Below are 26,169 nucleotides of genomic sequence, written 5' to 3' on the forward strand. Positions count from 1 at the left end.
TGAAAATATTACTTACTTCCTTATGGATAAGAAACTCTTGTTAGATTATGAGAAGCCTAAATTTATTGGTCTTTATGTCCCTTAAAATACTTTCCACTGCGGTTTTGTTAAACTCGTGTCAAAGTTAACTTTCGCTGTCGTGGGACTCCTAGGCCGAAGACATTGTTTAAAATTACATCTTAAGGGAAAGACATGTATAAAGTTTGAAGTAATCAATTGTTATTGATGTTGTATATTTGTGACATGCTATATAGATACATACAATAAACGTGTTAAGATCTGAAGAGACGAAACCCCTTAGCATTCAATGGATTCATCTTGCGCGTGCCGGGTCCATCGCGTTGCAGGGGGAGGAGCTTCAACAGTGCTTGGGACTTGCGACCGACGTGTAGGTTGAAGCGGCCCCTATCTTAAAAGGCTACCTCCACCTTCTAAGCTCCTCTCTCTACCAACCAAATTTGAAATGAATCTACTAGGGCTGCTTTCGAGGTACGTTCAAAGAACGAATTAATGTTAGTTCTGCACAGGCCCAAGACTTTTAGTAAGTTGGAGAGAGATTTAGCTGTTATGCTCCTACCACGTACAAATCTACGACGAATCTATTCCTAGTGAGTTCGTTAGTGAGCCCTTAATACTTGTTAACCTTGATGGTGTTGTCTTTGCGTATGTTGATGTCCCATGGAACTGTCAGCTGTATTAGCACAACGCTCTTTAGGACGACGCACAAATATCCTCTGGGATTTTGTATGGTTTCTCATACGTATCCATCATTGTAGTCTAATCAGTTTCGAATTAATATTGCAAGTATAACGCTCGTACCTTTCCAAAATTTCGCAGTACTTGCGTTTACTTCATAAAAAGATTTCGTTTTTGGATGACGTAATTATTAAATTTTTATTCCGGGCCCCCAATATTAGTTATATATACTTGAATCCGTACAGCACCGGGAAGACAAATCGTCGACAATCTCTATCTTATAGTCGTCGTACTTCGACGTCGTATGTACCACGTGCCACCAACCAAACTCGTGCTTGTCAAGTCACAGCACTCCTCGCCAGAGCGTCCGATGTCACCCACATCGTCATCGATGTTATTGTTGTTTACTTTGTGGGTAACCTTTTTTTCATTTTACTTATAATTCTGCTTCGACTGCCGCAATTTAAATATTCAACCTCGTCCGTTGTTGAAGGTGCTTATCTTAATCCGTTATAGTTTTTTCCGGACAATCCAGCATCCTTCTGTAATGATATTGGTTGGTAACTGTATTCTCCAGCTTTTTTTTGCTAAACCTTCTGTTTAAGTGTTCACTCACATATTTTACGAAGTTGAGGAATTTCCACCTGATGCGTGCAAGCAGCGTGTTTCTCTACTTTTTAAATCAAGTATTTTTAAACACATTACTCAGAGTATGAAACTATTCAGTTTTCACGATCCACTTATTGATGTTAACATTTCGTCGGTCCTCACAGTTAACTGTTTTGGAAACACTTCTCTCTTCTTAGTGAGTGTAAACAATGGTTTCCGCCGATAGAATAAAAATAGTTTTTTATTGCTCGTATTCTTCATGAATCATAAATTAAACACAACACTTAAGAATTTTACGAACACTGTTTGTATGTTTGTCTATGTCCTGTGTTATGGAGTCTTAAATTGTATTATTGCTGGCTTCGACCGCTTTTGTAATACACACGAGATTTCCATTTAATTTTAAAATGATACGATCATTATTCTTTATACGAACTGACAGACACATTTGAAGTTAGACCTCAATATACATTCGTCATGGAGTGTAACACATGGATAAAATTGTGTATGTTTCAATGAATGTACTTTTGTTATTATATCATGATCGTGTATATAGAAAATCAAAATTGATGTATATATGTGTAATACTAAAACGTATCAGTGTAACAAAACTCGTCATGAAATTAAAGAAAACACCTTCCTTGTGAGTCAACCTGACCAGTTGAGATACAATGTGCACGAAAAAACGTATTGAGTTCTGTTCAACTCGCAACTGTATACAACTTAATATAATGATCATCGTCATCAGCGCCTCTAACTAAAAATATATGGTTGTTAATAATCAGGGCGTGTGTCTGTCCGTCACGCGTGTCGCTGATTTATTACCTTCATTACAGCTTTTGCTTTTGCTTTTATTTACGTCTGTTGTTCAATATAATATTCTGTTTTTATCTCTCTCGGTTGACCTCATTTCTTGAACTCTCTATTGCAGCGGAGTGTCGATGTCGTCTGTCACGCGACGGTATGAGGGATTCACAAATTGTAAATGATTTCCCGACCGACTGAAATTAACCATTATTATTTACAATAATTTAATGTAACTTTTAATTAATGGTTTAATATTTCGGGGTTTTTGTAATCGTCGGAAAGCCTTGTACCGTCGGCGGGAGTTCGGTAACCGCGTCTGAGGGTTCGTTCATAGCGGTGCTATCAATTAACTGCGCGTTCCGGAGCGAGTTAAATGCACTTCCAATTGATCGATGGATCGCTGCGGGCCGCTCTGCTCCTCGTTCCTTTTTTACCCTGTATTTGTTTTGTCTTCAAACACCTGCACCGTAAACACTAACGTGCAGTTTCAACTGTCACGGTAAAGAAACACTGCACCTATTGGAATTGCATGATAGAATACATTCAGATTGTTCATTCTTGACGAGGCCACTGTTATACACTATTTTTATTGATTCACTTCCACATCAGTGTTTTTAAAGTAATATTTATTTATAAACAGTTTATTATTTATATCCGTAAGAAAAGTTTGTTTCTAATTTAACTTAAATGTCATAATATGGAGGATATTATAAGTTACAGAGACGGAATGGCCATAAGAGAAGGGAGTCTTAAGCAATTAAGATTTAAAGCCTCAGTTCAAAAGATACCTAAGGTTAAATTATACGTCAAAATATATGGTTATATATTAATTTCACGTTGAGTAACAAAGCAAGAGTGCCAGGTTTCATTACCGCACTCGGAAACAAAGAAAAATTAATTACCCTTTGTCCCTACGCAGGTTATAATTAAAGTAAGGTGACGTTCATGACACATTCCACGAACAATTCATACTTGTTCGTTTGTTATGAATTGTTAAATAATAAAAAACGAATGAAGATTATTGATTCGCTCGAAAAAATCATTTACTCAGTGGTCATTGAAAAGACGATAGCTTGTGTGTCTTTTTTTTCAACAATCTATTGAATGCGCGTGAATACTCAAGTATCTCTTCCTCTCTCTTTTTCAAAAATCATTTCATGTCCTGCAGTCTTTTAGCGATCCTATATTTTTATATGACCGAAGTCCATATAGAGCTGACTACACCACCGTCTAGATCTATGATCTCGAGCAACTTCGCAGGTTCACCTATTCTAAACCACATTTGTATTATTTGTAACAAAACTAGCGATCTATACATAATTAAATACACACTTATATAATCCAATGCAACTGAATTAAATATCGAGACTGTAATAAGATATCGTTGGATTTCTTACAATATCGTTAAGAAGTCGTCGGGAACATTTAATGCGTTTGAAAGAGACGCCTTCAAAATAATATTGTAATTAGTGAACGGAACATTTTAAGTAACGTAAGTTTACAATTCACGCATCAAGTTAAGAACGATATCAAACATTATTGTTATTTTCAATTTTAAATAAAAGCAGCCGCGAGTCAGTGCTGATTTAAATTTTCTTATTTTGTAATAAAAATAAAAACATAATTTGCCTTTTCCTTGAATCTTAAACGGAGTCTGTCATTTCTTTGATGCCACTGGAAATGTCAGCTTCATTTAATGTTCTAAAATGAGATATAAAGAAGGCTTTGTAAATACAATTTAGCTACTTGGCTTTTTACATCTCGAGTTAGTAAGCAACTGAGCTATGAAAGAGAAACTAATTTTGAGTCATGCCGATGATGACTTTTCTATTTTTTTCTTAAATATGTCCATATGTAAAAGTAAAAATGTACTTAAGAGTAGAAATTTACTTTTCATCGTTCATTTTAAGTTCAGGTTCAGGCGCCCGGTACTTTAACCCGAACTTGATTTAATATCAAAGTTCGTAATACGTAATAAAAAGGTACCGAACTTTCAAACATTGATGTACAGTTAGACCAGTCTATATCCCGTGTGGTGTACTAACAACCCACAGGATATCCTCTTTATGATTTAATTTCGCACCGTTAAAGAAAAAATCTCTCTTACTAAATAAATATACACTTCCTGTATTAACGACTAAAGCAAACCGCATCAAGAGCCCAATTCCATATAAAAAAAGTTTACTTTCGTCTTCTGAGCGGTAGTCTGTCCCAATCGAATCGGACATTAAATATATTTTATGAAGTCCCTTCCTTTACCAAACAGAAAAGTCAACAGCCAAATATAAGAGTATTGTGTAAACATAATGAACCTGTTATTGTTATGTCGAATTAAAAAAGATTTCCTGAAGAAAATTTGAACATTAAAGGATTAGGCTCGACGTTCAATAGTTAACGTCATGGAAAATAAATTACTTTTTTTAATGTTTAATTTTTCGTATCGAATTTCAGTAAAAGGTTTTCAAAACAAACATTGAAATTAAAGCAACTGAAAGTATTAAAAGTATTTCTCCGTTAATTTACAAAGTTTGTGCGAACGATTCGTTTATATTTTCCGGAGTGTAAAAAGATTCAAAATTCATAACAGTGATCGTTCGACAAACGGGATTCAGAAAAGTTTGTTTGGGGTGTTTCTATTAAGTTTGGAAACTTCGTAAACCATCAAAATAAAGGGAATTGTTTGTAAAAGGGCAAAGTTCAGGGCTATGCTATAGGCTCCCTGTCCTGCTGAGGCTCGACTCGACCTGTCTGTTCCAGTGGCCGACTTAGCATCTTCCTCGACCTTCCCTCCATTAGGGACCGGAACAAACTCCCGACTCCTCAAACATTTTCGTGAGTACGTGGTCTCAGGGTTGTCAAATACATATAGATAGGTTAAAGAAACCCCACTTCATTATTTTTTAACACCGCACGCAAAAAGTGTCTATGGGAAGTTACAAGTTTGACGTCGTCTGGGTCTGTCTAGTATCTATCGGTCTGTGACATCCTATCTCTTTAACAGATCGACAGATAACGATACGGTTTTTGTATTTCAAAGTCAGTTGCCTTTCGGTGGTTCTTTGCTATGTTTGGTTACTACCCGTCCAGCTGTGTAAGATAACTTTAGTCTATGATAACTACATTACGTGTCGCACGCTTGCTAATACTCTCGTTAAATGACAATTAATCAGAGGGTTAAAATGTAATAATTAAGTAAATTTTGAATCTTTAACTAGATGGTTCATTGATAAGTATGACTGAAACTTATAAACTCCTCGGTTGTTAATAACCTCACGGTCAGTTTTAAAAATCTATTCCTAATATTTTTTAAGCGTTTGTAATCCTAGATTTATCAACGTGAACGTAAATTATTGTGATATAACTTTTATGAATGTTGTTTTAACTTTAGTGTATTCCATTACTATGTTTATTATAAGTCCTTGGATTCACTACACGAGACGAATTCAAAGAGGTTATTGATGTTGAATTACATTCCTGCTCCCGCGGTTCACACTTTAATTCACACGCTTAGCTTAAACGTTATTTCAGATTCCATTTCATCTATATATATAACATACAATAGTCCGACAAGCTTTCCCACAGCGAGGCCGGAAAACACTCATATAATTTATGTTAATTTTAACACCGCCGTTCGGATACCAGCACTATTTTTGATGAATTGCATATTTTCTGATTACTTCCTGAACTTTTGACACTTTGTATTAAGCGTGACAAGGTCATAGGCGACAGATCGAGGTTTTTATTTAGAAAAAACATCAGCAGGTAACGTGTTGCAAAAGATTCACACAACCCTAGCATTCTTTTTTGAAAAGAAATTCAAAACGAAATTCATCGATGGCTGCTCTTATTGCCGTATATTTCCTCTACAATAACTTTCAAACTTATCGTCGTAGTTTGAACACGAGCTCCACGCAAATAGTCATTAACTTGATAAGCAAATAAAAATGTAAATGACTTTTTACTTCAGTGACCAAATGCGTTGCAACGGTTTGTTACAAAGTATGCAGAACTCGATAATAATATCTGTCGTTAAACTCGAGATTGTTATTGTTCTGCTAATAAGGAAAATTACTGTTTGTTTTAGATATTTTGTTATATTTAATGTCCGCTGCTATATTATCTTTCATAAACATTTTTTGTGTAATCAACTCCCATTCTTTAGCGTCCAGATGAAAGCCGCGGGGAGGCTCGTGATCAAGTTATTTTCCCAATATTTTGTAATGGGATTACATCTGGCTCGGGTGATTTTATCCTAGCAAGTCTTAACTTCTACGTCTGTGAAACCTGAGGGAATTGACTTTCTTTTGTAATTTCAGGCATGTCTCAGCATGTTATTAGTAACGTTACGTGTTGATGTTACAACGGGCCAATGGAATAAGGGCAAATCGTATTTTTATGTTCCCGAGCAACGTACGATCCGTTCTGTATCACTAAAACTATCAAAAAATGACAACTTTCCAGTAATGATAATTAATTACGTTACAATATATTAAAGGCATTTAAAATGTTAACCGCAACTATAGGACGCATGACAAATGCTGTTAACATATGTAACATCGTAAAATACTTATAATTTCCGTAATTATTATCGCCTAAAATATTAATCCGTCACTCATGGTTGTGGTCTGTTTCGTGCTTCGTTTTCCAAAGTTATAATTTACACATTTGAAATACATTTAAATGTTGAACAAATTCATTTTCATACAGAACTTTCACAATATGTCGACATTTACCTAAGCTTTATTATTTATGTGGTTTATTATCTATTTCATGATAATAATTATATGCTTCAATTAGTACTTATTGTAGTCCTACTCACTACAAGTCCACATACTATAATTTAATTAAGATGTTTTGAAAATTGTTTTCGGTTATTTCGAGGACGGTACAGATACCTATGTATATTTAGGTTCCCTTAGGTTAAAATCCCCGTCATCCTTGTCACAAAGTATTATTTCAAATTTATTGAAAGTATTTAATTTGCTATCGTTCTTTTTAATTCTATGAGCGAGTCATCGTTTCAGCTTTTTATTTATTCTCGTAGCAGTATTCAGCCTCTGCTCAGGTATTTTGACAACCGTCCGTCGACCCACTTTCGCCGAGCAAACGACGCTTTCATTAAACAATTTCGTTGTCGGGGTAAAGTTTTTAATCTTTCGTTAGTAAACAATAGTTAGATATTCAGAGAATGGGAGCACAAGTACAACCATTCGTTGTTTGGTCGACAACCCCCGGCGGTACTCTCCCTCTCGTCTCCAACGGCGGAGATGTCGGCCGTGTCGGCTGCTTCGTCTATTTCGTCTTTTAAGTCGACGTGCGAATTTATTTTAACGAACCCGTTGCATTCTGTCATCTCATCTGTAAGACTTGACTGTCTGTAAAATTCTGATAAAAAAAATTATGAATTTCTGTATAAAAGCCACGTAAGTACATAATACGATTTATTTGAATAAAAACATGGTTTAAATTTGACACTCTTCTCACTAAGATTGCTATAGTATTACTATTAAGTTGTTTTGTCTGGAATGTGTGTATAAAAATATATATAAATATATATATTTAGTCATAATACGGAATACAAATAATAATATAAGCAACAGATGGTCGTACAATGAACCATCGGAAATGGTGTTGAGGACTTTATGCTTAGAGTTGCTTGGTGAGTGAACCATTTAATGTAAGTGTATATCCATCCCGTGGTAATTAAAGGGATTGGGATTATAATTGATAATTACATAAACAAGATGTCGAGGGTCGTGTGTGAACTGCGACCGATCCCTCTCAACTGTATCAGAGACACACAGGTAGTTGCTTCTACAAGTAACTTATGATATGAATTATCGAGGGGGCGCTGCAGCGGTTAATGGAGAGGGCAGTTACCCGGGGAAGGGGACGCCAGCTTCGACGATTCTGCCCAGGAATTTCATTATGGAGTCGACTCCGGTTCATAGAACGGGCGACTATTGTTGAAAAAGTTGTTTTTTTAGTTTGTCGACTGGCAGAAGTGTTCAGGTTAATTATTACTATCAGCTTTATCACGAAATAGACATTCTATTAAAGAGGACTGTTCAATAGATTACATTAATATTAATCGGTTCTGAAGAAAGTGTTTCATTCCTAAAACAAAACAGGCTATAAATAATAGAGTATCGCTTACACCTCCTACCACGAAATCGCGCTAAAAACAAAAGACAAACTTAAAGTTAAAGAAAAAATATGTTTAGTGAACAGTGGGATTTGTATTGAAAGTTATCAAGTAATATGGTAGATATATTCAGTAAAAGTTTCGCTTCTTCGACCGACGATCTTATAATAGTTATATATTATATATTTGGAAGAATAATGTACTGTTGATGTTATTAAAATGCATGTTGTTGTTCCAGGTGTACTGTGTGTGATGTGTGTGTCAGCGCGGCGTTAGTCGGGCGAGCGATGCCGCGCGAGCGCGCCGCCGCGGCGCACTGTCTGCTGGTAGCCCTGTGCTTCGTATCATACGGTCAGTTTATTAATTAATTTCATGACTATATAATTATGTGCCCATTTAATGAATTATGAATCACACGGTCAAGACAGGCTGTTACCGTATGAATTGACTGGTAGATAGCTACAGCCTATTGTTTGGATCTTCCACTGATTACAGATCTAGACAGAGACACCATTGAAGTAACGTGTTTATTGGGAGCTTTCAAGGCTTATATCCAAGGTACTTTATTCCCCTCACTTATGAATTACTAAGTGGAAAATCCCACCCTTGGCTTACGGCCGAATATGATCAAAATAAAAAAGACGAGAGTTCAGCGAATCTTTGCGAGACCTCGAAGCTCCTATGTTAGTTCCAAAAAGAGAGTCTTTAACCTACCGAAACCCTTTAATTAAAGGCTTCTAATTTCCGGATGCGGAGCCTAGATGGTTAGGGAAAAATTTATATCAGACTTCACTTCATGTTCTGGCTAAACTAGATGTGACATTTTTCTGTACGGCAAAGGAAGAAGCTGCGCTGTTTTCTTATTTTCTCGAATAAAATAATTCCTTGACAACAATAGTTTCATGCCACAAAGTCTACCTGTAGAAAACAGTAACAAGTTTAGTTATCAAGTGGTTTTGATCTCTCTAACCACATTTTATTTATAAATTGTATACCTACGTAATAAATAAAAAAATATGTTAGATATACTTTATTACAGTGAAAGGAGTTAAAATCTCTCGATAAAATGCGGAACCGCCGCTTGTCTAGACAAATATTGGTACATCGTAGAAGTTTTTATCTTCCGAAGGAGCGTTTTTATTGAAATCCCGCCATTTCCGAACCGAGGGCCGTTCATATGAATAACTAAATTGATAATATTTTTCCTACACGTAAAACTTTGATGTCCATTGAAGATTAAGTGTTGTCAGTTGCCTGGTACTGACTGACTCTTACCCCGGTTTATATATTAATAAATAAAAGTTAAATCTGTGTGATTTGACTTTTATTTATTGAAAGCAATAATTTTGTAAATATTTAAAGAAACAGTAGAGCAACTGTTCTTATATATTCTGTAATATTTTTTAAAATTTATAAGTAATAATTATAGAATAAATAAAGTTATATGTTTGTTCAATACTTTAAATGCTATTCGTAGAATATATTTGCTGTGGTATTAAGTATGAAATGAGTTTTTTCATAGTAGGTATCTACGAGATGTGAAAATGTTGATTTTAATCTTAATCATTGGCGACCCATCAAAGTCATCTCTAACAGTAGTAGTTAGGATAACCAAGTTGAATACTTTTTTCAACATATAGCTTATGGGCGACTGTAATGTGACATGCGATAGAAAGAGTAAAAAATTTAGACGACGTAATAACTATTGCGGTTTAAGAAAGCAGTATCATTCAGACAGAAAATCAATTTTTTCCTTCAAGATATATCAACAACGACTGTTACACATATAAGATAAACATTGTGAATTACACATTATATTATATAAAACAAATCTTGACATCGAGTTATCATCGGAAAATTAAATAACACAGAAAACTGACGACAAAATAATAACTTATAGTTATTAGAGATGTGAAAAGTGTTCTGTTCTATAATATTGTTAGTTAAAAATTATGAAAATTAATGTTTTCTGAAATGAACCGATAATTAATTAAATATGAAGTTTAGAACCGGTTCGTTAAAAGTAAGCTCGGCGAGTGTTCGTTAACAGAGAATTGGTTTGAATCCATTCCATGAATTGTTGCTTGTGTTTAAATAAACTGCTATTTATACATTATTTCAATTAGAGCAATGTAAGGACTTTGTTTAAAACATTTATGTCACATAAAAGAACTGACTAATTTAAACATAATGGAAAATCCTATGTCAACATATTGATGTAAAAACCAGTATCCTTAATGCAAGTTAGCGTCGTCATAGAGCGTTACTGCATTCATGCACATTGATTTAATAGTTTTTTCTTCGAATTGTTGATGCGAATTTTGGAGTGATCCCACAGATCACTTAAATATACTGACATTTGAATGAGATCTAAGACTTTCGCGAGTGTTCATTAATATAAAACTAATATTTTTCGGATTGACTACACGAATGACTCGTCTGCCAGTGATCACGGTTGCTGAAAAGTAATCGAAACGTCGGGATTATGTAGTTAAAGTGAGACGAAACGTCTTAGCTATGAAAGGATTCAGAGTGCGGGTGCCGGGTCCATGTCGTGCAGGGAGAGGAGCTTCAACAGTGCCCCCAAAAATTCGCGTAATAAATCCGAAAAATATTAGTTTTATTTTATACTGACATTTTACTGTATTTTGATTACCACGACATTGGTTATGATAAATGACTTTCCGCTAACGATATCTTTTGATAGATTCGATCAAGGCGACTGAGGAAGGTGATGCTCAAACAATGTTTGTTCAGTTTAAAGTGCTCTAAGTAATATAATCTGAGAAATTACAAAAAGATCAACTTGGGTTTGGTTATAATAAAAGTCTTTATATTGTGCGTCGTCCCTTTCGGCTTATAATAAATCAAAATTTGTTCAATAATTAATTGACAAATTTCAGTCGATGTTTCATAATTTAGTGCAAAAATATTTTTTATCGAGATCAAATTAGAAGAGCTCGTGGACAGGTCGTGGGGGAACGTTATAAAACTTATAATGTAATTAATATTAAACCGTTCGTTTTTAATTTAACTTGAAGCTTAGTACCTCACCACTGAGTTGAAGAAATTTCATTAGTTAAAGTAATAGGTCTCCTTTACGTTTACTACAGCGTCACTATACATTCCGTGATGACCCTTCGTATCTCTAGTATCGGGACGAACCCTTTTATCTTGCCTCCTTCAATCCCTATCGCGGACTGAACTCGCCGAGGGATGTCACGTTAAAGATAATGGCCGTCTGTTTTGACAATATCGAGAAGTTTATAAAGGATAAATTTAATATGATTATCGAATATGATATTTGCAAATAATATCATCACCAAATTGGACACGGTCATTGTACAGGTCGGGGTTCCATTAATATTCAAAATTTATTCAAATTAGTTTTCCATCGACCGTTTCTTTCAATAAATATTTTTTAAGCCAAGCTTTGATGTCGGTTATGATATTTTAATACTTAATCTTGAAAAAAGGTTCTCTGTGATGATTTTAATTAATTTTATTTTTGTGATGTCTTATTTACTTTGCCTTATTACTTTATTGAAAATCGTAATAAAGCGACAATAAAAGTTAAATAAATGATAATAATATAATAACAGATGCAATAAACTGTCAAATAACATTTGAAAAAAGAATAAGCACAATTACTGTACAAAATAATATTTCTGTGTCTTTTGAAAGTCACCACTGACCATTGACCAGTTTAACGTCATAAGTGACTTTTGTTATAGTTATTTACCGAACAGCGTTCCTTGTCAAACAAACAAACAAACGAGACTTCAAGCGTACAAAATTCTATTTCTATTTTTGCTTCCTTTGTTTTTCGTTTAACTTTTGTATCAACTAGAATTTTAGATATTTTTAATTTCAATTCAATCAAAGGGACTTTTAGTAGTCTTAGTGAAATAAATTGAATAAAACTACAGAAAATACTTAATTTATATATAAAAAAAAATATTTTTTTATAAAGATCTCTTAATGGATATACTTAAGAAATCAGGTAAGAGGAGCAGAATATCTTCGCTTAATCCTCGGCAATTGGAGTAGATATATATTTGACGGTAAAATGATAGAGAAAATTAAAAAAAACCGAGTTGTTTTTAAATTCTCATAATTATGATGTCCAAGACTCTCCGTGCTCACGTTAAAATGAAACTGTGAATGTCGTTGTTTTATTTTATATATCTACCGACACTTTAACTCGTCTGCTGATCACGGTTACTGCGAAGTAGCCTAAACATCAGACACCATTTAGAATAATAGAATACAAGATGGTAATCAGCAAAAATGATTTTTTCCTTATATTCATGACAACTCAGACTTTCAATTAAAATGAAATTTATTGATTTGGAATAGAATTATGTAGAATTCAATCCATGTGATTGAATCGCCGGTTGAATTATGTACCTACTGTGTATTGAAGCAATTGATAAATGTTGAAGTGTAGCCGTTAAAAAACAGATCAATCGACTGTGAAAGGAAATTAAAAAATATAACCCAGTTCGGTAAAACAAAATAAAACGTAAGTTTTTTTTAACATACAGTAGCTTTCTTTAATCACAACTTAATTGTCCAAAATCTGTAGTACAATTAAGTGGACTGAATTTTTTTCTGTAAAGGTCGTTGACTTTATGGCAGCTACGTAATTTTAAAGTTTGAGGTTTTCAATAGTCTAGTATGTTGTCTCGACTCGACCTGAATCTAGACTAGCGATGTATGGCAACGATCTCACAATCTATTGTGATAAAATGAAAGTTTTTTATTCAGGTGATCCAAAATATTTTTACGAACAAAATTTGGTAGACTTCGAACTCCAGCAGCATTATAACATTAACTTGGCTTGTTAACATTGAGAAAAAAAAACATCAAAAACCTGCAGCTACTAAGAATGTAGAAGACGAAGGTATGTATATTAAAAAAGGTAGGTAAGAAATATTTGATCTGGTGGTTTAGAGGAGAGTCAGCTCCATGATTTTGGGAAAAAAGTTCTCATCATTTATGTTACTTAAAATGCCAGACTTTAGATCGTTAAAAACATTATTCAGAGGCAACCATAATCTATTCATGAGACAAATAGCGATGCAATATGTTTTAATGTTGTTTGTGAAATTTGGGAGCAATTAGTAGACTGTAACTCGGTTATCTCTCGATTTTTCGAGGCAGTTTCAGTGTCTCATGAAATAGGAATGAGGCAGTCATCATAACTGAGCTATTTGTGAAAACGCTAGGCAATAATCACATTAACCTACGTTAATATTCTTAGGTAACGTATCTTGTCCACGTGTCCGTGGGTGGTTAATATTATTCAAAGTTCTGCTCGATTGTCGTTCTCTATCATAAAGACATGGTTTTATGCGGCTAACAATGCTGATTTATAAAAATTATCTACGAAAAAAATACGAACAGACAAAAAACAATGCAAATAAATATTCAACAAATCAGATAATTACACAAAGGAATGACACAGAAAAGAAAGTACAGAACAGATATGCAATGGCAGTATGGCCTTGCATGAGTTGTTGATTAGATATTATAAATTGATAAAGAACAGCAGCAAAATCAAATTTAATATAAATACAGAATACACCGTTCAAGTGATGAGAAAAAAATGGACGGAGTAAAGAGTGAGTGAGGAAGGAAAGTCTTGGATTTGTAACATACGTACATTGGTTCTATATCGTAGATGAAAGATACATATAATGTAAGTTTAAATTTCACTGATACTAGACAACAAGAAGGACGTGTAGAAATACTAACAATATATACAAATAGCTTAATTATTAAGTTTCTAAAAACAAATTAATTTAATATGAACAGCGCCGTGTAAAGAAACGCTGCGAAGAGTGAAACCTAATCTTTGTTTATTACAGATCTCTTTTTCTTACACGTGGTTACACAATCCGCTATTGACAAACTTACATTTATGAATTTTGAAAATATTCTAATGAAATATTATTGAAAATAAATAAAAATGAGAAATTCATCCATACTGTGACAATTTTATAAAAAGTGTGGCTTCCGGAAATTCGGATTCCATGCGTTTTGTCAATTTACATGCGTACACTTACTAGAATCTCGTAATCAAAATTCTGAATCTATTGCTTGTAACACTGAAAAGAAGATAATGAAGACATAAAAATATTCTTATTGTTCCTGTTATCTGTTTGGGTTATGTACAATGAAGAATACTTCAAAATTCAACAAGATGTATATTTATAATTAAAGGTTGTGATATAGCAGAGCATATCAACCGGCGGTGTAGTTATCACCCAAAAGAGAAGGTCATGTCGTCAGCAGACAACTCGGCTTCCGGTTTTTGTCTTCTAAAGCCGTAAGAAGAATAGGGATACAATTTAAATAGTTGCCTTAAATTTTCAGTCGAGTATTATAGAGTACTAGGTACCAGCCCCGGCTTCGCACGGGCTCTTTACAAAAAATAAAAAAAACGTATTTAATATTGAGAATTATTAAACTTATATTATGATAATTTTCAAATGTTACGTCCGATTTAAATGATTTAAAAAGTAATTTACAGATACTGATGTAGGTTTGGAAACGCAGTAATTTATTTTGATAAGACTTAATACCGTATTTATGTAAAAAGCCTTTGAATAAACGCTTTAGGAATACCAGTTTTTAAAAGTTCTAAAATGGATATAGTACGTTATGATTAAGGTACATACATATGACACCTCGGACTTTTCTGTAGACCGATATAATACACACTTCCAACATATAATATTTTGTTATATCTCAAAGACTTTAGGCAAGGTTTTCGTTAAAACCTCTCAGACGACTCATGTTATCCCGACATCTTCAACAAGTAGCGTTAATGTACACAAAAGTGAATACAAAAACTTAACAAATGATATACTAAAACCTGCCACGAGAATCAAGTTATCGAGTGGTGATAACTGTTTGATAATCGGTGCAGTAGTTATTTCGTTTATCGCGCAGACAGACAGACAGGGCGAGGGACATTGTTTTATAATATGTATTGATTGATTGAGGATATAGTACATCGAATATTCTAGTTTAAAGAGTACGAATTTCTTTGTGTCATCTGTCACATCTGGACAGGCGTTACCAAGTGTACTGCTTTAGTCTCGGTGGGGAGAGGTGAAAAAAGGTTATTGATTATCACAACTTGATTTAAACTAATTCAGTGAGCCAAAAGGCAGCAAGCCTCTCAGTATTTTACGGCATAAACTTCTGGAAATTCTGAAAATGGAAATTTATATCACACGAAAACTTAATAAAAGGAACCTCTGTCTCTATATATGTTTACAATCTTTGAAAATCGGTTTGGGTAGGTTTAAAGTGCTTTCAACATGATAGACATTAATGAACGATTGTACACTGATTGTTATTCGTATCGCAAGCGTCGTGTTTGATGTGATTGTGAAAAATATGTTTTGTATACATTACGAAACTACCGTTTTTTATTGTAGGAAATGATAATAAGCAGATTATTGAGGAACACTCATATTTTATTAAATAATGTGATTTTGGATTCGTAACTGTTAACCTCAGATATTAAAATAAAACTAATATTTTTTTCGGATTTGCTACGCGAATTTTATTATTTTATAAACTACATAATCCCGACGTTTTGGTTACTTTTCTGCAACCGTGATCACTGGCAGACGATGTACGAGACGAGAAGAAGACGAGAGATTCACATCTCGTACTCATACTAGCGAAAATCTTAGATCTCTTTAACCTCAGATATTGACAGGAATGATGACTATCTAATAATGAAAAATCTTATAATCAGTTGTTTTTGTATAAGGCATTAAATTTATTAGATAAAACGCTTTTGCCAAAAAAAAAAAAGATCAAGTTATTTTGAGAAAGAGTTCGTAGTGAACTAAAAAGAAAATAACATAATGTTACAAAATATGTCCACGTGGAGCAATAAAGACAAGAGCATTGAACAAAAAACGTTAATAATATTAATAAACATAAACAAGTAAACCTTCGAGAGTACATCAAATAAATTCCCTGACAATTTTATTTCCTCAAAATAAAGTTTGATTGTTATTGAAATGTTTCAATCGCCGGAAAGCTTACAAATAAACATAACTGAAATGAAATAAGGTTTTTGTCCAAGACCTGCAACTGTTCATTAATAATGTTTGTTCGGATTAATGAAATTGTGTTACTTGCATTCTGTTTTGTGCTTTTCAATTTTTATCTCTATCTCTAGTTTAAACGGAACTAGAGTAAGAGCTTTTCCACTTATATACGACCAGTGTACGACCCTTACGGGTTAAAACATTTAAAGTTGTGAAAAGGCCTAGAAAAATATTGACACACGAAGTGGCTAGGGACACATATCTACTTCCGGCTGTGAGGGATATCCTCATCATGAACTATAGAACTGATTATGTTCTGTATAAAACGAGGTTGATTCAACAATCGTCCAGGAAAATTTTGATAAAAGTAGAGAACTCTCAAATCGTTTTTAATATTTTGTACTTACTTGTGTTTTTTGAAAAAAGTATGACAGGTATAAGACATTAATTTCTAGTAATAAATTTATTGAAAAATTTTTATAATAAAAAAATAGAAAAAAAATAGAATTATAGGTCCGTATTCAACATTCAAAAAAGTTACATTTTACGGTACAACAGGCTTATTAGTATATTCGAAAAATATTAGTTTCATTTTAATGAATATTTTCTCCCATGCGTTATAAATATGTGACAAGTGTGAGAGCTCCAACTTTTATGAAGTTTTCTTGTTAACAAGGGACATGAGGCCTGCGTAACGGCTCGTTATCGGAAATTTGAATATGAAACTGATTATTGTGTTCAGCTTCTAGAAATTGCTTCATGATTAGAAGTTATATCACCTAGTATAAAATTATAATAGCTCTTTATATATAACTCACAGTGGCAGTTTGGGGGCAATATTATCGTCCAGACGTCATTATAGACTATTAAAAGTTTCCTCAAACCTCCTTTCCGAGTCAACACAACGATTACGTCGGATGGAATAGTTTTATCTTTCATTATTGTCGAGCCAATTTGCACTTAGCCTTCATATAAATTAGATTTTGAAAAAGAAAAGCTTTAGTCGCTGGGAGCGTTCCTTTAGCAATAAATTGGACCCTTTTATATATTTATTTAATAAAACAGGTCATGACACTGAAAAAAGAAAACACTTGACTAACATCTAATGCGGTGTGGCTGTCTGTGAGAGCGGTCGGTCTGGGGTCGGTCTCGTCTTATATCATAAGGAAAACTTGAAGAATATTAAAATATCAGAGACGGATTTAAATCTTGTTACTAACGTTGTTGCTGGCTCGCTTAGCAAAGATTTTTAATTAATTACGAAAATAGATCGAATTCATTGATGTAAACCTAACCCTTATATGGTTGGCTTGAATGTTTAATATTGCTAAACCGATAAAACGTCATATCAGTTAACCGAGTGATTTATAGCTAGTTGCTAGTCGGCGATATTCGGAAACTATGAATCGTAAAAGTTGTAAATTGAAAAGAGCGTTGTAAAAGTGAAATTGGAGCATAAGATACGAAGATGAATAACTTGAGCGCTCGAAATGACGCGGTCCGGGAGACCGGTAACGACGGATTGGATAGAAAAATGCAACTAGAATATTATGAAACGTAACAATTATATTTAAAGAAAGTATTGCAATGAATTGTTCAAATCATTTTTTTGGACTTATTATTGGGACATTTGAAGTTAATGGTTGATGGTGTTTTTGTATAGAACCTGAGAACCGATTGTTGCAATCCAAAGCTGGTGAAACATCGACGTTCCTCGAGATCGTTTATCTTAAATAAAGTAGTTTGTACACTTTCATGTTATAGTTACTAAAACATTCGTCATTCGAAGATTGATGCATGGATTTTCACAGAACGTGGGACCTGACTCTATTCGTTCCTTGACTGATGAGCTTTCCAACTTCACCTGTTTATCGAATATTACAAAAACTTCCAAAATATATATAATTACCTCGAATGAAAACAAATTCGAGCGTTCGCCGATCTGCAAAAATATTTATTTTTATTTACTAGTAGGATTCTCTAGGTAACTACGATCACCTTCTAATGTGTTTCTTAATGGAGACTGTATTTTTTATAAATCTTTTAAATTATTTTTATTAAGTTATTATTATTATTTCCGGTCGAAGTAATATCTTCCTCGACGCGGTCGATGATCAACACGTAAAGTCAAAAATATTGTAAACAAATATGTTTGAGTAGTGGGTATAGATGGCGCAGTCGAGAACAGAGACATTGAATGAGAAAATCATGTTTGATAAGGCTTCAGGAGTTACTATAAGATAGGGCTAGTCTCACAGAAAACTTGGAGAATTACTTTGAAATCTAATAATGTTCAAAGTCGTAAGTTGACTTTATATTAATTTAAAGATAAAAATATTTTAATTTTAAAAATTAAATGTATATAAGAATCTTATTAAGTAAGTCTAAGGTCTAAGTTACAAAAGTCTTTCGCTACTTCTCCTAACTTTTTAAGCCATTGAAAGGATGTGTTTTTTCTAATAAGTCAGCTCTTAGTGACGTCCTCCGTGATGAAAAATTATTTCTAAAGAAAAAAGTTTGTCGGTGCGTAAGGCTTCACAACAATGTTTAAGGAGTAACTCGAGCTTCTTATTGTGGCTGTTTAGGATTTGTTAATTATGATTTGTTTTTTTTTAAGGAAAAACCCGTTTTTTTTCAAGGTCCATAATTCTTCAGATTCCATATTTATGTGAGGGCTATTAATTTGTGCCACAGCTGTAAGGTTGTGAAGTATAAATACAATCTCTGATCATAATCAATAAATGTTGGCTATTAAGCCCTCTTGTAATAGATTTTCTATAAAAAGTACTTAAATCGGTTATAATGTTTAATCCTTGTAATTGTAATAACCTAAATAGGAGCCAGGTATCTGTTTAGCCGGGAGACCGCCAATTATTACATTTCAAACTGTGTGCGTCCCCGTATGTGACGATGCGGCTCAAATTTTACTGTAAAAGTCTGTATTTAAACTTTATGTTCTGGCATTGCTATGACCGTTTCACAATTTTTGTATTTTTAATTTATATTTCTGTTAGAGAAATATAAAAAGATTTGTATAATCATGTTAAGGCCATGTGAGAACTGGATTGCAGCCGCCTCGTTATCCGAACAATAACAAACCTATGAAAAGCATGTTAATTAACGAGCGCCCTACTCATATCACCTTCCAGAGTGTTTGTTTTACGAGGAATAGAATAAACAGAAATAAGATATAGACGGTGGAAGTTTTCTGAGTCAACACAAACAGTCGTGTTAGAAGGTGATGATGGATTCAGTCCAGAAGGGTCGGGACATGGCTGTTGCATGATTGGCTCTTCGACACTTGAGTACATTAAGAAAATTTATTAATACCAGACAATAATATGATTATCGTGAGCGATAGTAACAGATGAACTATAATGAAGTACACAGTATATATGTTTATTATATGAAGCTAAAAAAATTCATATAATTTTTTTGCCTGTTTTTTTTTCTTTGATCCTGTTTAGGAACTATAAACATTATTTTTTATTTTCCACACATTATTTATTACTACTCCAGTGTCTTTTAATATTAATGTTAATTTTGTTCATCACGCTCGATTAATCTCTTTCATTTTTAATTAACTGCCAATGATTGAGTTCGAGGTAATTGAAACGGTACATATGGAAAATTATTGATTGACGTGAAAAGTAGCGTTGGCTGCTTTGACAATCATGTGAATGGTCTGGGGAGGCTACAGGCGAGGAAGGGAAAGACAACAAACCCGGAGTTAGCAGATTAATATAAATACAAAAAAAGCTCTTGTATTTGTCAACAGATCTCTAAATACAGATCTAAATAAGATAATAACGTGAAATTGAGATGGAACAGGTATAACATAGATATTATTTTTAATTTCGTTAGACAATTTAGCTTTTCTCTCTAATTTCTCTCTTTTATATAATTCAACGACTTAGTATAAAAGTGATTATTCACTAACACCATCTCAATACTGTTTGTCCAGTTGCCTCAAGACTTCTGTTTATCCCTCCAACTGGAAGTGTAGATGATGACCAGAATTTGAAATAACTTTTTCCAATCTCTGAGTTTATGAACCTATACCTATAGACCTATATCCGTGGATTTCACGATAGAAAACAGAAGTTCAGATATAGCGGGGCCTGTGACAAAATAGGAATCAGTATCACTTTGTTCAGATAATTCGTGGAACAGTTCGGAGCGGAGCGGACGTGCCACTGAACATGGCAATCTGAACAAATAGTTGTTTATATTATTTTTCATTATGAAAAACGTTCATATAATGTGCGCTTTGTTGGTTGATTCATTTCACGTGTCAAGTCTGCAGTAGTCCGAAATAACACGTAGTCAGTCACCTGTTTAATGTCTACACTACAATAATGGTTGAAGTGCTCCTTAGACAGGTGTGATATTAATGGTTCCGACTTTGCTTAATGTTCTATTTTATTACAAAAGTTTTCCAGAGCGAACTCATAAAAGTTGAATACCCAACATGGTATTCGCGGGCTGCTATTGCTACTGCTTACAATGTCTCAGTGCTTATTCCCACACAATACTAAGAGACTATTCGAAAACTTTGATTTGGGTCTTTGAAGAATCATCCCTTTTTGAAATCGACTTATATGAATAAATTATTGTTTATAAAAACATTTTTTTATAAGATTCGAAAAAAAACAACATACATGAATTGAAGTATACTTTTTGTAAAACAAGGAGAGGTAAGGACGTCGGAATCAACTCTGTTTACAAATAGCAAGCGTTGTAAATTGTGCTTTGTGTTAAATTGTTTCTATTGTACAATTCCAAAATCTTAAATGTGTTTAATAAAATATTGGATTACTAAAATGTAGGGCGTAACGTCCGCAGTAAATAGATGTTAGTGCGCGATTAATGGCGAAGCTAACGAATGCCATTCATTAACGCTATTAGGTGCTGGTGCTGCGGTGGCGCCGGAATGAGGACATTTGTTGTATTAAAGGACATGAATTTGTTGTTTAATATGAGGCCGTTTTACACAAAATGTATTTATCTGCTTCTTTCACATTTTTTTCTTGAGGAATAATTAATGTTTTGTAGTTTTTAGATATCTTTTATTACGGATCGTTCATTACACCTCTATTAAGAGAGCGTAATGATGTCTCGTGTTATAAAAAAACCAGTCGGTTCTTTGTTTCAAAAGGATCTTCCCTCTACATATACAGCGGATCGTTAGTCGGAAGTGTCACAGTGGATGCAATGAACCAAGAATATATTACAATGTAATGCTAGTTTGTAAAGTTTGTTAATAAATTGTTGTGTAACAATAAGACGCTGAGTTTGTAAACAACCACTAGAGCTTTAGATATTATCTAAGACGCGATGTATACAACACAAACAGATGGACATGTTCGTTCTCGAGGAATTCTCTGGTGTGTCATCGTTTCTGGAGGTGAACGTGCCACGAATTGAATTTCCAAAGAATCCGGACGACTGATATTCTACTTTTTATTTTCCATATTAGTTTAAAAGTAAAATATAATTGAACATTATAGTAAAAAAATTGTTGTATTCGAAAGGTACAAATGTTTTATACATTCGCTATTAAAATTGCGAAATCGTTTTTTGATATAACTTGCGAAATCCTATCTCAATTCTCAAAGTACAGTTTAGTATGCGACATGGGATTTGTTCGGTACCTGGTAGATACCTGGTAGGTATCTGGTAGGTACGTGTTCTTCAATAATAGCATTATCCTTTGTTTGAACACGATCTCATCAGTACGACCTCGGAAATTATATTTTATTTGAAAAAGATATTCGTATTCTTTTAAAAAGCTAAGACTTGTAAGCATCATTTGAAATTCAGAGGTTGTGTGATCTTAATCCGTACGGTACGAACTTATATCGTTCGTGGAATTGATTTTTTTTATTTTATGTAATGTTTTATTTAAAAATGTATCGTTTCACTTTGCAAATTGAATTCACTATTTTATTTGTCGTCTTGTAAGTCGATTTTGTGAGCCACTAGCACATGCGTCGATCCAATTAAAACGCAGCACTGCTCTCGGCGTCTGACACACTGATCTCATTGAATTTGGTTTAGAACATAAAACGGAACAGTTGGTTTCAATTCCTTTGGTTGATTGTTAAAAAAACGAATATAAACTGGAATCATCCTGGTTGTGGAAGTTTTATTCTATAATATTCTTCAATTTTATTGATTTTTTAAATTGTTATCTTTAATTGCAATTGTAATATTTTTTCGTTCACTGCAGCAGAATGTACGCACAATATATCAAGCTAAAATTAATATTAGTAACTGTAGACAGTAGTTCGGCTTAGTGCCATAAATCTATTGTGACCTCAACTGAAGCGACCTATCCCCCTCTCCCCTCCTCTATCCACCCCCCCAAACCAGCCTCCTCATTCACCTCGTGTCATCACCGCAGCTTCATGGAGAGCTGCGACTTTGAGCTACATTGTTTTCGTATCTCAATATAAGAAGACTATATTTTAAATTTTTCTTCAGGCCTACATGAATGTCGTCACGGCCGCAGTGAATCTACATAAGTGAAGTTATAATATTTCCTAAATATATCCTACCTTTGAATGTATCTCTGCATCCGTGATGATTCTACTAATCAAACAAGTTATCTAAGAGTATTGCTGTATTCTCTTGGGGAACAGACGAGAGGTCAGTGTCAGTAGTAGTCCCCTAACTTGAATCGGGCCATACAACTCGCACTAGATTTCTCGTTTGCAAGTGACGCTTTTGTGTGAGATATGACTTCATCCTGCTTTTGATGAAGAACTAGCGTCTCTCGGCAACGTTAACGGCTACATAACCTCAATCAAATACAAACTTACATACAGATCAAACAAATTTCTACAATTTTCTCGTACCATATGCTGAAGCTATTTTTATCCATCACATACTTCTAAAAGATATCCGAATCATCCAGGAAAAGTTACAATTCTATAAGCTGCACTCTCATTGCTAACAATTAATGTTATTAAATGAAGTTGTAACAAATTATATTTAATAGAAGATATCGGTGGCGCCATCTTGAATCGCTTGTGATTTATGATAATTGAATGTCGATTTGATGACGCTTTGATAAATTCAATCTAATAAGTTACACAAGACCGACGTTCACTTCATAGTTATGTACGCTATAATATACAAATTTAGGTTTTAATATTTCACATTAACGATAAAATCTTGTATTGTATACTGCATGAATACTGTGACATCGCTTGCAATCTTGTGAAAGTTTCTTCGTTGGAACAAACTTTTAATTCTTCATTTCTGAACATCGCGGCTATTCAGATAGTGTCAGTGAATCTGACTGATTGCGAACGTGAATATACATTAGGCGGACGATACACACCGACAAATAATTTTGTATAATTAATAAACACTAACCGTTCCTGGCACACGATGTAACATGTTATATCTTACATCGCTACTGTTTGTTGACACGGTGAAAATGTAAAATAATAAAAATATAGTTCCACTTAAATGAGTCGTCTTGACAATCTTAGACATTTAAAAAAAAATTAATAATGATTACAACATTAATGAAACAGTCGATGTTAGTCCGTAGGTAGCTAGTCCGTCGATAACCCCCGGTTACACCATGTCTTTTACGTTGCCGTATGAACTGGCCTCGGTTTTAATATTATGTAAACAAAGTTCATGAAAGAAGTTTGTTTTGTGTAAACACAGTAAACTGTGTGTGTAGAGAACACGGAGGATGATGTTAAGATTATTTAATTAAATATTTGATAACTGTTATTGTTCAATACTTACTATTACGGATCCGCCGTTCTACACTTTGTCGCCGACAAATACGTGTGAGGCTTAAATACGAGCGAATTCAATTTGCCTATGTAAATTAGTTCCTTTGAAAGCTCCCTATTTTATGTCCCACTTTCAATCGGAATTCGATGACATCAAAGTACAGACACACATACATTCATATATATGGATATATACAAATACTTTCAGGCCACTGAGCCCAGTACGTCACTGGCTGTTTGTTACTTGTCGAAAATATATTCTCATGATATTTATGGGATAGTTACTATTGTACATCTACATGTATATAATTGTCTACTTTTTATAATTTCTTTTATATTTGTAACGTGATAATTATTACTTGTTGTTGATATATTTTCTATACGTTTACACACATGGGAAATAAAACGATTGAGATTCATACAATTTTATTTTTTGTGTAGACAGCACAAGCCTCGAGAACGCGGAAGATACCCCGGTGTCATTGAACTTGTAAAAAATGTTTTTTTGTTCCTGATTTAGATTGAATGAAAAAATCCTAATGATAGGATTTTTTTCATGTACGTACAAGAGGGAAGTTGTACCCGACGGAAACGATAACGATGTGCTAAGAAACCTCTGCTGTCTGTGCGTTATGTCACTCACTTAGGTTCTGTTTACAAATGTTCCCAAATGAAGTACTTCAAAATTTCTTCATTGAATCGCTACACTTGTAATATAATGTCTTAGGATCTTTGACGTATTAATACAATAATACTATTTAAAATTACTTATAAAATTTACCTTAAACATAAAACAACAATACTGACGTAACAAAGTAGGCTTCGTTATTGGAGTTTTCGAACAATCACATTTTCCTTTATTGTATTATTTCATATGCAAATCAACTGTTAACTGTCGTTCGTAAAATAAACAAATTAATATCGTTTATAAAGTTCTGCGAAATACTTTCCAGGAATTGCTTTGTGAATGACATCGGCGTCGTGTTCCTATTCGCTAATGTTCCTCCGATTGTTTCGTAATCAGGAAACTCCCGAACACTTTATTGTACTTTGTTAACAACTAAAACCTTATTAATCTCTGTTATTTTATTTTTGTTATTTTCCATATTCAATATTGCTTAACATTACATTTTTTTAATATTTTATCAATGGAAACAATAAAAAGTGATTAGATTCCATTCGTGATGTATAATTTTCAAAACCTTTCATAATGATGTAAAATACTAGAAGTGCTCAACAAACTTCGTTTAGAAATATCTTTTGATAAAAAAAATCTTATTATCCATTGTATATATTAATATAATAGCTCATTTTAATGTGGACCGCTATAGTTAACTAAAATATTAATTCAAAGACTAGCACTGTTTAATATATATATTTTTTTATGTGAAAGGTGGCAAACGAGCAGACGGCCCGCTTGATGGGCAGTAGTGACCGTCGCCCATGGACATCCACAACATAGATGTTGTGGATGCGTTGCCAACCTTGATTGTCAAGGAAAAGGGAGGGGTAGGAATAAGGAAATGGTAGGAAAGGATGGGAACGGAAAAGGGCAACCGGCTCTCGATGAGTGCATCGGACGAAACGCAGCCACTAAAGGCTACTTGATGCCGATCTTCTGTGCGAGGATGGTAGTCCCCGGTCGAGCCAGCCCGTGTTCCAGCCGTAGTAACTTGCCCCCACATAGGCTCCACCACTTAACAAAATATTTATAAACAGCAATCGATGTATTTAATATATAGGTGACAACATACTTTATAGAGGTTTATCAAACTGATATTGAACCTTTACTGCCATGATGACACGAGGACATCTTTATCAGATGACAAATTAAACACACGTTTAGAGAAGTACATACATCTCTTGAATTCTGTCCACTCAGCCGTATGTGTACTGTAAAATAATTGTTTCGCGATAGTTTTAATGAATCTCTGAAATAAATAAGTCTATAGTGCGCTCGTTAAAAGTTGTAATCTGCTTATTCTTGAAACAATGTCTTCTCAGCAACCGTCGTCGCTGACTTTCATTATACTGCGACTCCACCTATTTTAATAAACCACGCAGAATTCAA

At 33.9% G+C, this 26,169-nt stretch overlaps 1 protein-coding gene across 4 annotated transcripts in view; it reads left to right on the top strand.

Annotated features, from left to right (window-relative positions):
* Nucleotides 1–26,169, top strand: part of LOC116778841 (zwei Ig domain protein zig-8-like) — a 211,379-nt gene that overhangs the window by 15,849 nt on the left and 169,361 nt on the right. For all 4 annotated transcript variants that reach the window (XM_032672892.2, XM_032672893.2, XM_032672894.2 and 1 more), the window contains exon 2: nt 8,496–8,608. In XM_032672892.2, coding sequence (XP_032528783.1) covers nt 8,545–8,608 — 64 coding nt within the window. In that variant the 5' untranslated portion in view covers nt 8,496–8,544. The remainder of the gene's footprint in view (nt 1–8,495; nt 8,609–26,169) is intronic.

The sequence above is a fragment of the Danaus plexippus genome, chromosome 6 (assembly GCF_018135715.1).
Source record: "Danaus plexippus chromosome 6, MEX_DaPlex, whole genome shotgun sequence".
NCBI lineage: Eukaryota > Metazoa > Arthropoda > Insecta > Lepidoptera > Nymphalidae > Danaus > Danaus plexippus.